The 16,552-nt window shown below is 36.1% G+C and overlaps 2 protein-coding genes across 2 annotated transcripts; one reads left to right on the forward strand and one right to left on the reverse strand.

The window, feature by feature from the left end:
* Positions 1–4,953: 4,953 nt before the first annotated feature.
* On the reverse strand, positions 4,954–7,324 carry LOC134857145 (uncharacterized). Its single transcript, XM_063873521.1, has 3 exons — positions 6,718–7,324; positions 6,126–6,311; positions 4,954–5,655 (listed from the first exon to the last, which is right to left on the reverse strand). The coding sequence occupies exons 1-3, from the start codon at positions 6,924–6,926 to the stop codon at positions 5,046–5,048; spliced, it is 1,005 nt and encodes a 334-aa protein (XP_063729591.1). The 5' UTR covers positions 6,927–7,324; the 3' UTR covers positions 4,954–5,045.
* A 997-nt stretch (positions 7,325–8,321) lies between these two features.
* On the forward strand, positions 8,322–10,207 carry LOC134857146 (UBX domain-containing protein 11-like). The gene has a single exon (XM_063873522.1). It carries the CDS (start codon positions 8,455–8,457, stop codon positions 10,111–10,113), a length of 1,659 nt encoding a protein of 552 aa, XP_063729592.1. The 5' UTR covers positions 8,322–8,454; the 3' UTR covers positions 10,114–10,207.
* The last annotated feature ends 6,345 nt before the right edge of the window (positions 10,208–16,552 follow it).

Below are 16,552 nucleotides of genomic sequence, written 5' to 3' on the forward strand. Positions count from 1 at the left end.
TTCGAACATTTTTTTGGCAAATTTTGGATTTTTTTGCAATTTTGACTTCGAAATTTTTCGGCGAAAGTCACATGATAATCAAGAGAGTGGTTGTTTCTGGCTGAAATATTTTGAAAATATGATTTTTCGTGTTGTGATTAGCGGGCATCTTTTTCTTAATGTAATCTATCTTATGTTGTGATAAGAGTTAACTGAAGTTTCGGTCACAAATCGTGATCCTAAAACTCCATAATTTACGTGGAAACATCAGGAACAGTTGTGGGCATCAAAAGGCTCGATCATTTGCTGGCTTTTGACAAACTAAAAAACTGTGAGACCGCAAATTTAACGCAATCACATCAATTTAATTAATGCAACGTAGATAGCTGGTATCCATGTTGCATTTGCCAAGATTGATTTGATTGATTAATATCGTGGTCTTAGTTTTTATTCAATTAAAAAGCAAGCAAATCATTGAGCTTTTTGATGCCCGCCACTGTTCCTGATGGTTCTTGGTAAACTTTGTCGTTAAGGATCACGATTTCTGACCTAAAGTTTTCTCTTATCTTTTGTCTGCCAGTTACGAGTGAGAAAATTATGTGAAGGCAAGATTCTTCTTTTTTCACTAAAAATATTTCTAAAAGAATTAGTTGAGGATTTTTTTTCAAAGTTTTCCGTCTACTATTTTCAACAGAATTCATTGGTTTTTAGCAATCGGTTGAGACAGATTTTCTTTTCAAGCTTGGCGTTTAGTTTGCAAATGGCGCTAAGCTCCGCTCGGCCACTGTGTTATAAATCAACGCTACTGACTCTCATGAATTATTTTAAATAAACTTGCTTTTGAGGTATTTCTTGTAAGAGTAGCTCAAAGGTACTTCTTGATGTTATATCGATTTAGTTGCCTCATACGTTTGAAGAGTGAAAAAATATCATTTTGAATTTGTTTCGTATGGGGGCGCAAAAACTTGGGAAGTTCCAAACTAATTTTAGCTCAATTTTTTTATGACCACGTTTCTTGCAGCTCAATGTTTGTCTGTTGAAGCATTGCATGTTTATTACTGGTTGACAATTTTTGTTTCAATTCTAATTTACAGTAGATTTCAAATTGGCGAAGGCCAATGACAGGTAATCTGGACGTGTGTGGTTCAAATCTATGTTTTTTTAAGCTTTATTTCCAGGCTTTTTTGTATTTTGTCGATTTCAGTTTTGCTCGGGTTTGCGAAGTAGAACTCCGCCGGTGGGTTAAAAAAAACTGTAACAAAGACCGCCGGTGGGTTAAAAAAAACTGTAACAAAGGCTTCTGCTGTCCTGTTTTTCCGAAGACTCAGGGAGTGGTAAGGAAGTATGGTTAAGGGTGTTTTTGTTTCGGGAGATTTTAAGGTGCCGGAAAAAAAAACAAAAATGAATGATTGGGGAACCTTTAAAAGCCATTTAAACCGAGTATTGCAATCGTGTACTAGACTTTTCCCCGTAAACAACTTGTCCACAGAATCTTCACTTCTAGAGGATCTTTCATCTCACATGAAAATTCAAATAAAAGTACTATTACTTAGCTAGTAATTACTTCAAGCCCATTTCAGGTTGTAATTCTCAATTTTTTTTCGGGTTCCTGGTGTTCATCCTGATTTATGTCGGTTCAATTTCCGTTTTTGTAACGCCATTTTTTAAAATGTGGTAGGGTTTTTACTGATTTACTTTTGTTCCAATTTAAACAGTTTTTACTATAACTGAAACTTCACAAATTTGTAAATTTACCATGTCTCATTTTGTGTTTTTTAACTATTCTAACAGTTTCAGTTTATGTCATATCGACTTTGTCAACTTATTTTGCGTAATTTCGAGGGCGAAATATATCCGTTTGGGATTATGTGTTTCATTTTGGATGGCTCGTAAAAACTTTTAATTTTATGAAATTTTTTATGACAACAGTTTTGTTTTCGGCTCAACAGGTTTTGACCCAAAGTTTCTCGCCTATGTTGCCACTCGGTTAATGATTTCCATTTTTAAGGACTGTTTATGAACGTCATCTGATACAAAATGTTTGTCAAGTTTTGTCAAGTTATGTTTCCAAGTAATTTTTTCCAACTTAATTTTTTTTAGAATTTTTTTTGAATTCTGTCTTTTTCTGCAAGGCGTTTTCTGCTTCGCCTCAAGTAAAAAGTTATTCAAGTTTGCACTTTGAAACTTTTATCAAATCGTAAAGTGGACTTTTCAGGTTAACAACTGCTTCAGCAAAACCTTTTATTCCATTTTGTAAACGACTTTTACTTCCTTTTTCTCCGCTTAAATTTTTCGTTTGTTTTTTTTTGTGCAGAGAGGTCTTCGGCATCAATTATTTTGGCTGTTGTTCAATCTGTCTAGTTGTTTCATAATTTGTCGCTTGAGTGACCAAGTTATATATATTTTTTAATCTCAAAGTTGTTGTGATCTGTCATGTGAAATTCCAATGTAACTAACTATGAAAGTTCTAATTTGGTGGCATTTTCTATAATCATGATCTGACTTGGAATTTTCGTAGCGCTTGTTCTCTATTTTACTGGTAACCAGTGTTTGCCATCAGTTAAGCGTCCGTGGCTGAGAGGGAAGGACGTGAGATTCGTAAGCTACTTGTCGGAGGCTCAACGCCTCACAACGCGCTAGTTTTATATTTGCTATTTATTAGTATTTAAAGTTTTCAAGTTGCGCAGATGAGAGAACGTGAGACTCAAAATCTCGTGATCGCAGGATCGAATCCGACGCATAGCAAGCCTTTTACTAGTTTGAGGCTTATTTCTACCCTTTCATATACCACTTTTTGGAGCTAAAATTGAGCGACTCCCTATGTAGTAAAATTGAAGGATCATACGAATGTTTTTGCCGCCCCTATAATACTTGCAAAAGCAAGTGTCCTGTGTTCAGGACCTATATTTTTTGCATGTGAACAGCTTTCTGGTAAATTTAATGAAACGTGCTGTTTTCATTGCGTTTAAGTGCAGAAAGAAAAGAAGTCATATTACAGCATTGGTACGGCGACTTTCTTCTTATCTTATACTAAAAAAAAATATTTTTTGAATGAAAACTAATGTTTTTCAAATCTGTCGGTTTCGTTGTAGTTATCTTTGGCTCAGTTTCCGTTTTTTAATGCTACCTCTAAGAAATTGAACTTGATTTGTTATTGACCGTTGGCGAATTGCCGACTCCCTCCCACTTGGTTTAATGTAAAACTAACATTTGCCTTCTAAGGTCTAGGGTTCGAGTTTTGGTCGGACCTCGTCTTTTGTCAGTATACTTGAAGTTGAAGTTTTTTCCTGGAGAAATTGAAGAAATTTTCCGACTCATTTTTGAGATTGTTTCCGGCCTTATTTTCGAAGGATTTCCGGCCTTTTTCGACTGTATATTATAATGGTTTCGGCTTTTGTTTTACCGGGTTATTGACCTTCTCTGTGTCGCTTCAAACTATTTAAAAATTTCGTTTTTCAAAAGTAGGTCTGGAAAGTTTTAAAGTATGAGTTTCAAGTTTAAAACAGAGCTGCTACGACAAAAAAGCAGCATAACAAAGTGCAATTTTAAGAAGTAGAAATCAGCCTCGAATTAGTAAATTTTGGCCATGTCTCGGACTCAATCTGTCTCACGCTTCGCCTTTTAACAGTTCTAACTATTTTACTATAATTGCAATTTGCTCTGTAGTTTGTAGTATTACTAACTTTGAATTGTAATAGTAATTTTTTTGATTTTTTGGTTCCGCGGATTTTTTAAATGATTTATTGGCTTGGTAAATATATATTGTGCAGTTTCATGGGTGAATTGTTTTTAATGCTTTTTGCATGTTTCAGGGGTATGGGTCGTAAAAATTTTCATTTAGAAAGCTTATAGCTTGAATATCTCTTATGTCTAGCGTATCGTTTTCGTCTTAATGAGGGTCGGCCTATTTTTTTTCACTTGAGTTGCCACTCGGACCGAGACAAAAAAATGTACATTGTTTTTTCTACTTTTTCAAGTTATTTTTCAGCTTTTTTTCTGAAAAGAATTGATTTCCTTCTTTTTCTATTCAATATCTTGTAATGCAATTTTTTATTTGTATCCGCTTTTCCTCTGTGTAAATAATTTATTGGCCTTAAAATCTGTTGATTTTTTTAAAAAAGGACTCGTTGTTCTTATAAAAGTCTGTTTCAGTTATAATTTTGATTAATGGCATATTGTTTGGAATATAATTGAAATGTTTAATGAGAAAAGATACATATGCAGCATTCAACTCACAAGGATTGCGCACGAGCCATGAGGGTTTTTGAGGCAAACCCTGAAAAACCAAAAACACGATTAAAATCTGATGCGAAAATGGTTTCATGTAATTTGGAACTTTCTGTAAGGAAACATTTCTCAATATTATTTATTTCGTTTATGTTTATTTGTTTTAAATTTGTCTGAAGTTTGTTTGAGGATAAACATTTTTTGACTCGCGAGCGCTCGTGCATCTTTGTGAAAAAATTTTTTCGTTCAAAATTTGAATGGGGATTTCGTAGGCAGCTGATTAATACTCTTTTTTTTATGTTATAGTCATATACTTATAAACTATATAAAACAACAGGCTTTGCATAAAAATTGTAAAATCTCATCGAGAGTGTTTTTCTTGGGAAAAAGCTTCGAAAAGCTTTGCCTGTATTTTTTTGCTTTGTCAGATTCTTGTAATTATTCAAAAAGTTGTGTGCTCTAGGCAGCGTATTATTTGACAAATTTTAGTTTTCCGATTTAAGTCTTGACAAAACATCTTGCTGTATTTAAAACTTTCTCGCAAACTATATCGCATAAAAAGGGGCAGGATAGCTACTAATGGTGAAGGTAGGATAGTTGGAATTTTTTGAAGAATTGGATTCATTTCCGTTTACAAAGAATAATATATAAAATATATAAAGTACTGACTCTTTTCCACCCCCCCCCCCCCCAAATTCGAAGTGCAACAAATCTATTCAGAATAGTTAATTCGTTCGGCCTGCAATGTGTCCTTGTATAATGACAACGTTAAATTAACTGAATGAAAATTAAGTATAAATGTGGGGAAGCAAAGGAGCCAAAGTACTTTATATGGTATTTTATCCAAGAGAGTTTTTCTGAGTCTGTCGGCTGTTTTTCCGGGTTTGTTGACTATGCTCACTTAACTTCCTAACTGCGGGTTTGTTTTGGTCGTTGATGCGACTGGCACTCTTCATTTTTGAGTTCGCTCTGAAAAATCGGACTTGGTCTCTTGCTTTTCTGTCCATAAATCGACCCCTCTCCCCTTCTCGAGGCGACCGCGAATCATCATGGTGTTTCTTCACGAACGGGTTTGGCAGAGGGGCGGGCGTTGCAGGTGTGCGAGGTGGAACTTTGTAGAAACCGTTAATTATGTAAGATAAATCTCGGTCAAGGTTGGACCGTTTATCTGATTCTGGTTTTGGTACGTAGTCACTAAAAGTGGCCGGAAGTTGAAAGTTGACACATTTCCCAATTCGATCATCTTTGCTATCTTTTGTTTGAGTTTTGCTGAAGATATCTTCTTTGTAAGTCGCAGACTGGAGTACGTGGCCGTCTATAATTTGGGCTAGGTTGCTCAATTGGCGGAGATGTTGTTTTTTTGAGGGACTGAGCATCGAACAAGAGTGAACTTCCCGTTCAGTCCACAAGATGCTGTTGGACAGGGCACTCGTGTAACATTTGAGACACCTGTTAATTATGAAAATTTTATTTTATAAATTGAACTGAAAGTGGTAGTAAGTAGAAAAACATCCAAACAACTTTTTCAGCAGAATCTATAGTTACAGAGTCACATCAATGAACCGAGAGATAAATATAGTGCCTGACATCAAATATCTGGGTTTTTTTTTAAATGCAGAGCTTTTTTGTTGTAAAATAAAGGACCAAATACGAGCTGCCGAGATCTTCGCGCACAACCGCTATTGTGCCCATGATTCAGTGATAAATGCAATATCTTTGGATTAGAGGGGTGGGGTGCGGGTGTCGCGCGCTTAAGCAACGATCACAAATCATAGTGGTTGTCAAAGGACGGAAAGCGCGAATTTTTTATATCTTCACTTCAATCTTTTTGGATTGCAATAATTTAGAAAAAAAATTAAATTAAAAGTACATGTCTAGAGCATCGACCACAGAAACAATAAAAACTTAAGTAATCGTACCATTCTATGGGGTTGTATTGCTCCGAACTGTTCCTGGCATTTGCTCTGCCCTCTTTCGAAGTGTCTTTCACCATCACTTCAACCACGATTGGAGGATTCCTGTCCCTCCTCTTTTTCATGCCCATTGCGAACTTCGGTGGAGACACTTTTTCAGCCTCCGATGCGACTATAGTGGTCTGTTGAGTGCTATGAAATGGAGTCTACAGGCAATTGAATCAATTATTAAATGTACCCAAAAAAACTGTCAAAAAACCCGAATAAAAGTTAAACTAGACGAACAGTGAACTCAAAATCAGCGGCGGTGAAGTGGTTACGCCCCCGCCTCTCAATCGAAAGGTCGGATGTTCGAGGCCCACCAGGATCCGTGTTTGTTGCTTCAGGGCGCGGCCCGGAAAAATAACCAATTAAGTTACGTGTAATTGTTAACCAGGGGCATAACAGCGGTTCTCAGTGAAGAGCTGAACAACTCCTGTGTTCGTCCTTTCCTTCGTTAAAAAATTGTCAAAAAAATTAATAAATTAGATGTCAAATTCCCGTGTTAAATTTTTTGTGATAAGATTTCTTAAAATCATTTTCCTGTAGGCTCAATTACGGTTCCGTGTCCTTTTGGATCACATGTGCTATTTTCACTTTGTGTTCCTGCATAAGTGCTTGGTGCATGTGATAGTGGAATTTCCTAGATTTCTCCTCGATAGAGTTTGGATCCCTTTTTCTATCGGTCGGTATCTGTTTTGGAGCGTTAAGTATTACAGGTTGTTGGTCATTCTTACGAATAAATCTGGAAATTTGGTCGCTCGGCATTATCAGCGCAGTTTGGACTAATCTCAGAATCGAGAAAAATATGGCTGCTTTAGGCTTTTCTCACTTGCAATTAGAATCGAAAAGAATATTATCGGTCGCACCTTCGAATCGAAGATGTTGGAAAACGTACGGTGATGATGATGTTTCACGTTCTAGTGAGCTCAAATAATTGAGAATGAATGAAAGGTTTCGATAAACTTCTTGAATCAGCTAGAAAGCCACTTGAAACATGATTTCTAATTAAGCTAATTTAAGTTATGAATACTCGACAAGATTGACTTGCTGTCTTCATTGCTCACCGAGACAGATCATTTTCTCAGCTTTTGTTAGAAATATGAAGTGAACTTGTAAAATTTACTTGCGTTCTTTGTTAGATTGTAGTCATTTTTTGAACGATTATTTTAAATTATACACTGGTATGTTCATTGGCCTGTTTGTTTTCCGCTGTGTTAGCTAATAAGATGCGAATATGGTGGTTTTTGTTAATCTGATCTTGTAGATAACACTGCTCGTCTCTTGCTCCGGCTGTTCGAACGATCAAAGTGCTTGAGTTAATCCAGAACAGTACTTACGCGTTTAAAAGCCAACGCTATTATAGAGAAGACAATAAAGCTGAAAAGAATTGCTAGGATTCGCTTTTAGAGGCCTTTTTAATGAACGTTTTTTTCGCATTGTTTTGAGAAAACAGGGTTTTTGGATGCCGTAAGATTGTTTTCTGTAATAAGGCCCAATTTTGAATCTTATTGTTTTTTTTCGTTTTTCATTAAGTTTCTACATGTGACTGCTCTCTCTCTCAACTTAATCTGAAAAAATTTAAGCTAATTTAAGTTATGAATACTCGACAAGATTGACTTGCTGTCTTCATTGCTCACCGAGACAGATCATTTTCTCAGCTTTTGTTAGAAATATGAAGTGAACTTGTAAAATTTACTTGCGTTCTTTGTTAGATTGTAGTCATTTTTTGAACGATTATTTTAAATTATACACTGGTATGTTCATTGGCCTGTTTGTTTTCCGCTGTGTTAGCTAATAAGATGCGAATATGGTGGTTTTTGTTAATCTGATCTTGTAGATAACACTGCTCGTCTCTTGCTCCGGCTGTTCGAACGATCAAAGTGCTTGAGTTAATCCAGAACAGTACTTACGCGTTTAAAAGCCAACGCTATTATAGAGAAGACAATAAAGCTGAAAAGAATTGCTAGGATTCGCTTTTAGAGGCCTTTTTAATGAACGTTTTTTTCGCATTGTTTTGAGAAAACAGGGTTTTTGGATGCCGTAAGATTGTTTTCTGTAATAAGGCCCAATTTTGAATCTTATTGTTTTTTTTCGTTTTTCATTAAGTTTCTACATGTGACTGCTCTCTCTCTCAACTTAATCTGAAAAAATTTTGAAAATATGCAAAAAATTTTCTGCATAAGAAGGTTATCGAGCTGCATCGTCGTAGCTTGGATGCTTGGGCCACAGTTCGGAATAAAGTTTTGTAAGACATATTTGCCGCTATTTAAAGAGAATTAATTCAGGTTGGATCATGTCTTCGCCAATGTCAGTTCTAAAACCACACAAAAGATTCCAGCCAACTCCTCGAAGAAGCTCAGATGACCCCTTCAAGCTGCCCGAACTGAGCGAAAGGAGCCGTCGATTATACGGGCGAAACTATCATTCAGGAGCCGAAGCATTCAACTTCGCTTCCATGAACTCATCAAATGATGTTGAAATGCCTAATTTGTTGTGCGATTACACGACAGTCGACATCGAAAATAGACAGAATACTCCTGATAACCTCGACAGGTTTATAGCTGATTTTGTTCATAAGGATGGTCAGAATAGCAGGAAAAATAGTAAAGCTTCACCTCGAAATAAAGTGTCACCGAGAAATAAATTAACAGGGGCTGGATACAGTCCGTCCGCGCCTGATGTTGCCCTTATGACTTCCATGGCCTCGCGATTACGTCAAGTTGAAGGACAATTGCAAGAGTACTCTCGTGAAATCATCGAAAAGGACCTGAAAATAAAGCAGCTTCAAGAGCGATTAAATCAATCAGAACTTGAGTTGAACAAAGTGAACGAAGTTTATTCGAAAACAAATGTAGGAGTGGTTCAGAAACGGTGCGAGGAACTGCAGAAGCAAGTGGATGAAATGGAGAGTTTTCTGGAAGACTACGGAATGATTTGGGTTGGGGATTCGAACAACGCCAAATATAATTCCAGAGAGTCACTAAACGAGGATGATGGTGACACTGGAGAAGATTGGATCCCAGGGGAGTCTGTGGATATTGTTGATAGAGTCCCCTTTAACGAACTCATCAAAGGAGTGAAAGATTTGAATGTTCTAGTTGGTGAAGGAATTGCCCGAGTGTCGCAAACAAAAACAGGAGCGACTTTCAAAATTCCAGATCCTATAAATCTGGAATTTTACACTGATGGTTTTATTCTATTTGATGGTCCCTTCAGAATGTATAGCGACGACTTTTCCAAAGAATTCATTAGAGATATCTTGGACGGATTTTTTCCTTCAGAACTACGCGAGAGATATCCGGATGGTATCCCGTTTGCTGTCAAGGACAAAAGAGACGTAATGTTTTTGGAAAAGGAAAGCCCCAAGCAAAGCTTCCCAGGTTCAGGTCACAAACTTTTGCAGGAGTTGGAATCAAGAGTAGTAAGGTCTGGATCAGCTCATGGAAACAAGGGAGAAAGCTCGAAAGAGTTCACTCGGAAACTGCCTCTGTCTGTTGTGAAAAATGGGAAAGTTATCGATATAAGAAATGATATCGAAGCACAACTGACTCAAAATGATAACGCAAATGATGGGTCCTCAAATAAAGAATCATCTGATAATCGCAGCGGTGTTTCAGTCTTAGCCACGAAGTTCATGAAAGAAGTATATAAGCTAGATCCGAAAGGCGAGGATACGTCTAAAGTGGACCCCGAAATTCTCAAGAAAGTTTCGACGCTCCGAATCAGGTCAGCAGCCGGAGATAATTTCTACATAGCGAAAATGTATCACGACGAAACCATTGGCGACATACGGAACTATATTCATGCAATGATGTCAGATGCAAAAGTATATGACCTTGAAATTATTACTACATACCCCCGAAAAGTTGTTCACTCGGATAACACTCAGACTATAGCAGATGCAGGGTTGGTTCCAACTGCTGTGCTGGTTTTGAAAGAGCCGAAAAACTAAAAACAAATTTCTGTGAATATCTAGCTTAAAGTGTACAAATTGTGTAAATTGTAATTACTCAAGTTTTGATTTAGTTATAATGAAAATTCATATGGCAGGAATGTTATTGTTTCAAATAACGAAGTTTTGATTAGAGGAGCATCCGTTTTTGAGGGTAAAATAAGGCTTAGATCTCTGAACAATTGAAATCCAGATTTAATTCCAGATCAACCGTCTACTCTTCTTACTGATCGAGTTTACTCTCTTGGGGTTAGTTTATTTTAAAATCTTTTTAACCTATTCTTGAAATTAGTTTTGAATAGTTCTCGGTAAGTACGGTCTATGAAACCTTAAACAATGTTTTACAAAGCACAATATAATTTTTTCCAGTATAAGTGAAAGCCTACTCCGCTTCTGGGTCAATAATGCAGCACGTAAGCAACGATTTCAAATGAGAGGCGGAGAATTTTACCACATTATCGTTTCTGACAAAAACAACTTTTGTTTTCTGGTAGGATTTCTTTTTGCTCGAAAACCATCTAAATAGTTGAAAAGTTTATTTCTAGTTTTTTTGGACATTGTCCAGATACTGTAATACTCGATGATGTTAATTCCAGAATTTCCGAAGGCTTAATTTCTGGCCTGTTTTTGTATGGTGAATTTGTTCACGCTAATTTTTATGTTATCCAGGTTTTGATAGAATGGAAGGTTTGATAACTAGGTACCGCGATAGTTATTTCAACTTTAAGCTGCGTGTTTGGTCCTGGTATGGGCGATCATTTCCTTTTTTCTATCTTCAACCAATTGTTTTGAAATAAAGAAATTAGAATTGTGTTCTACAGCCAGATCGTTATATTTGCATTAGACAATCAGATGTTATCATCAGAGTTTTGGAATAAGAACGTTTGTGTTCCTAGCATATCCATTTTTGACACTAGCGATCAGCCTACTATATTAGTACGAACCTTCTTTTTTTCTAACCTAACTCGAAAATAAAAGTGTTCATTGAAAGTGGAAAGTGTTTTATTTGGTGGCACTTTTGCTATAATCACGATCTAGCATTGGAAATTTTATAGCATCTGTTCTCTGCTTTATTTGTGGCTAGTGTTTGTAATGTATTAAGCTTGCGTGGCTGTAGTGCGTGATACTCATAATCTCTAGGTCGCAGTAGATCGCAGATCGAATCCAAGACATAGCCGAATATTTATTAATGCGATGCTTGTATCAACTTTTACTTATTGCACTTAATAGAGCTAGTTTTTGTCATGTTCTCGATAGTGTTTCTAGACAACCAATCTTCTCGAGAACAAAGAAGTGTTCTTACCTTAGGTAGTGTTTTTACCTTAACTAGCCCTAAGGTAAAGCTGGTAAAAACAAAAAAGAAAACAAGATCAGCCAAATAAATTTTAGTGAGACAAAAATTTTAAAATTTAGTCAATCTAACTGGGTTCACCTCACCAAAAATGGCGGTTTGTCAAACTAATTTTTGTTTAATCTTTCGAGAAGGGGTTTGCACATCAAAAGTTACTCAGGCAAGTTTTGGTTTGCGTTTCTCTAGCTTCGTTTTTTTTTTACCATTTTGACCACTTAAAGAATAATTTACTCAAAATTAGTTAAAAAACAGAAAAAAGCGTGCGCTTGGTGATAGTGCTAGGGTACTTATGAAATATTGAATTGTTATATAATTTGTAATTTACACTTGGTGTCTTATTGGGAAGCAGATTTTTTTCCCGTAAACTACTTTTTTTTAAACTCAACTTGATTTATTATCGAACTTCACAATTTCCGGGTTCCTTCCCACTTGGCCTAGCGGTAACGCCGTTGACCGTGCTCAATAAAGTCGAGGGTTCGGCTGGACCTTAGTTTTGTTAGTATGTATGCCCTCACAAAAATTGTCGGTAAAAATTATATTGTCAGTTTTTCGTTTGTATGCTCAATTTTTGTCGGCTTACTTGCCTCAGCATAGATTTTTCTTGTGCTGTAACCAACTTTCATTGCAGTTGAATCTTCGAGTGTTGTTTTTGTTATTTCAGGGAGGGGGATTTGAAACTTTTTAACTTTCTAAAATCAATTTTTCGGTTAACATATGTCTGCTCAAGATTTGTCGACTTAGTTCCCTCATCACGTTTTTTTCCTTGTTCTGCAAGCAATCATCACTGTATTCGCAAGTGCAAGTGTTGTTGGTTTTTTTAATCAGTGGAGACTCAAAACTAAGTCTTATGTTTTTTCAAAACATTTTTTTTCCGGCTCCTTGTGTCGGCTCTTACGTGGTCGGCTTTGTTTTTTTTTCTTTGTAAATTCTGTACCATTGCTAATTTCTAATCAAATGTCTGACATGTTTGCCTAAAATTTATTTCTATCGAGAAATAACGAACTTTACATTTGGGTAGACGTAGTTTTTTTCATGTTTTTCATGATTTTTAAACTTTAAACCTCTTTGTAAACTTTAAAAACAATTGCTTCATTAATGAAACGCAGATCTTTATCACATCATAAGTCGTTAGCAACAAAAATTAGCCAGTTACTATTTGTTCCTCTGGCTGGCTTGTTTTTGATTTTCATTATGAATTTTGACAAAAGTTTTAGATGTGAGAAAACACGCTTTTTTCGAGCCGAAAGTTACTTCGCGTTTCTGCTGTCACGGTAATACTTATTGATTCTGTTGATTTGTTTTTGAGGGCTAATGGGTTGAATACTTGTCGAACTGACGTTCTATAACAGCTAATGCCTCTATAAGGGAACCAATAGTTTTGAGAACAAAGCAGACTTTTTGAAAGTCTGCATACTGTTTGAAGATGCTATCGTTACTCACGATAAAAGTTATCAGATTTCGGAAGCTTTTTTTGACATCGTAGGTAGTAGGCTCTCTTTTAAAGGGTAACCCAAGGACCAGATGAAACCGCAATAACACAAATAGCTCGTTAACTGCAAAAGAGTCTGGGGTTGTTGATATTTTTTTCTTTGTTAGTTTGTCATACATGAACTTGTCCTGTGAACTGACAAAAGCGCATTTAGGTTTATTGGGCCCATATGATTTTGTTAACGTAGTTATATTATCTGCCAGATAATTATAATTGCTTCAATGGCTAGGGTATCCATTGCGAAAATTGCCGTGTCTTTGATCGGAATGATAGTCATTGCTCCCCAGTTTTCGAATCTCGTTTTGTGATTGTGCAGGTTGCTTGTTTTAAATTTGTTTGGATCACGTGCAGTTTTTGTCGGAAAATAGTAAAAAGCAATAGATATTTTTTATAACCGTTGTCTAACGCTCTGGTTGTTGGAGTATCAGTTCAAACATATGCATAATATGATATTGAAGATAAGATGAGTTTTAATCGAAAACATAATCATGCTCAGTCGAGGTAGGCGAGATATATGGTACTTTTTTTGTAGCCCGCTGCTGATAAAATTGGAAAACAACGTGCATATACTTGTTCAGCCTGTCCAGTTATCTTCGACTGTCTCCGGTCGTTTTTCGTCAGACTTGATTTCCCTCCTGGTCTTGAGATCCAGAATAGTCTTCGTGAATATCTTGGTAGTCGTCTTTCGTAATAATCAGCATAGTCATGGAAGCTCGATTGTTTGTTTTTATTTTAACAGTTACTGAACCTTTTTGCTTCAAGTGTTGAATGGAAGTTTCAACTCTCGATTGAATATGTAAGGTTTTTTGACTGCTCGCTGCAAAACCTGAATAAGATGAACTAAAAGATATATCGCATCTCGATGTCTTCATTGCAATTGCTGACAACATTTTTTTAATTTGCTGAGATTGTACAATTTATTTTTCGTCATTGTTAGTTCTGTCGGCTTGTATCGGCTTAAGTTATTCGGCGAATAATGAAGAGGTCTTGAACAGTAACGTTTTTGTTTTCTGGAAGCGGTGCCCTTGTACTTGTCAGGAACTTCCGCTAGTGAATTGTTCTCTTATTCGCCTGTTATGCTTACCTGATCGGAATGTTTGTCGTTGGCATCTAATTTAGCCAAACTTGCTAGACGGTTCAAATCAGTTGTAAAGTCTTTGCATACTCAGTTATGGATTTGAAATACCTATTTTATAATTCAAAATCATGTTCTCGGATTTATCAGATCCTGTTTTTCGATTTTACGTTACTCTTGGCATGCGGGCAACAGTGATACTGGCTCTTAAAAGTAAGTTTTTCAAATTTCAACCAGCTTTCATCAGGTTTTCAATGAAACGCTGAGATTGAAACAGAGGGTGAAATCGTGCTGTCATAAAAATACTTTCGAATGGAGAGTAAAAAATTTTCCCGGGCAATCAAATTGATCGCCAAATTTTCATGGAGTTGAATTAGTTTTTTCACGAGCGTTTTATAACGAGGGATTGTTTGATTGTAGTCGAAATTCCAGTTTAGATAATGTTGCAAAGTTAAGAAATGCAAAAGTAGCAGGAGTGAATATTTTGTGAAGTCCGATTTTTAAAATGCTTTTCAAGTTCGTGAATCAAAATAAAAGTCATCCTTATTAGATCAGAATTAGTAGTTAAGTAGAATAGTATTCAATTGCAGTTTTTTTGTTTGAAAGTTGTTAAGAAGTTTTTGTGTCAGTTTCAATCTAAATTAGTTACAGATTTTAATGTAAAATAGAAATTTGCTGAAAAACGCCACCGTATCTGTTGCTATAAGATAATTTCAAGTGTTTTATATGGGTATGTCTTTTTTTGCGGTGCGTCTTTTGTACTGGTAGGGCGATCCTTCCTTTTTTTATTTTAACCAACTCTTTTCAAATAAGGAATTGAGAATTGTTTTCAACAGCTAAAAGGAAATACATGATATATAATTTGTGCGGTTTTTTATTGTTATATTTGTATTAGCCAATCAGATGTTATCTGAGCTTTGAAAAATGAAATTGATTTTCCTGGAAGAAATTAAGTTATGCTGTAATAAGATAATTGCAAATGGCGTGAAAAATGGATCTGGAATATTTTTAAAAGTGGAGTCAGTTCACAGAGCAACATACTACACCATTTATTGATCCAGTTTTCTTATATATGGTTGTTTTTTTATCAAGTGCAACATAAATTATCAGTTGTGAGTAGTTCATTGTAAGTACGCTCCATGAAACTCTTAAAACCATTTTTTCTAAAATCAAATTTTTATTTGTTTTTCATAATTGCATATTTTAAGTGCAAATTGAGTTATGACTGGAGTGTATAACTCATAGAGTAATTTCGGATAGGGTACACCGTCTGCTCGTCACGCTATCTTATTTTCGGCCGGATAGATTCGTGCAACTTCTTAGTCTAATACCGATCCTAATCTTACTCTTATACTATCTAGTCTCAGGTTGTTTAACTAGTCTCTGCTAGGCTCAATAGATCTAGGGTATACTGGTTTATTGCGGCTGCTGAAGTACTCGGGAGAGTCCAACTAATTTCTAAGTTAAATTCAAATCTCTCTGGTGCTGAAATTACAAGTAACTTCAGCACTTACAAATAAGTGGGTTGTTAGTTAGATGGATCGTGATTGGTTAATATTAAATACTTTACATTGGTAAAACATTTAATTTATCCAATCATAAAATATAGTTTAGATCAGGTTCCACCCATCCGGGTTTTACAGAGTTTTTTAGAACAGTTCTTCTGTAATTCGGAGGATGGATGATGGACGTTGGTATTTGGCAAACATCATAATTTTCTTCCGCTTCTTCTTTGTTAAAGAAGTTCCAGGAAGCTGGAGTTAGGGACATAAGACGTTGTGTCTTCTTGTGACAACGACTGAGTCTTTGCAACAAAATCAATTCTGATTTCAGAATGGTTGGCTATGTCAGGTTTTTCTGTTCTTCGTGGAGAACTTCTTTTGTGTCTGATCTAGCTTGGGAATGGCGTGGAGATTGTGCGTGGAGGGGATGCCTGGTTACTCGGATCTGTACGTACACTTGAATCATCGAGGTGGTCATTGGTCTAGTTCAATGAAGTCCTTTTCTGCGAAGTCAAGTCGTACTCTAAATCCTTTGAGTTGTGATTGTGAGCGGCATATCGATTGTAGTTGGTCATTCTCTCTCGAGTGTAGTGGGATCGTTTTGTCTCTTGATGTTCGTCCTTGATGTTGTATTCTGATCTATGTATTGCATAATATAATTTACATTTTATAAAACTTTTATTAGTTTAATATTTTTTAATTATGATTTTAGTTAGTTGTTTTCACAAAAGCTTTTTGTTTTAGTTCGGTTATTTTGAAGAGTTACTCACCCTTGAGTAGCTCTTATTAAAAATAGGAGTGTGGTCACAAAGCGTGGATGTAGCGCGGTGGGTTAGGCCGGCTATAGAGCATGCTCAGGACGTCCTCTTCTGGTGGGTTAGGCCAGGAGTGGGAGTATGATTTCATGCGGTTTTTGTGAGGGGTCCTGTTATGTGATAACGTTTTATGTTGGGTTTGTTGTGGTCTTTCTTATGTCTTGTTGGTTATGTCCTTTTTCCAAAAATCAAATTGTTTGTGGTATG

The sequence above is a fragment of the Symsagittifera roscoffensis genome, chromosome 1 (assembly GCF_963678635.1).
Source record: "Symsagittifera roscoffensis chromosome 1, txSymRosc1.1, whole genome shotgun sequence".
NCBI classification, from domain to species: Eukaryota; Metazoa; Xenacoelomorpha; order Acoela; family Convolutidae; genus Symsagittifera; species Symsagittifera roscoffensis.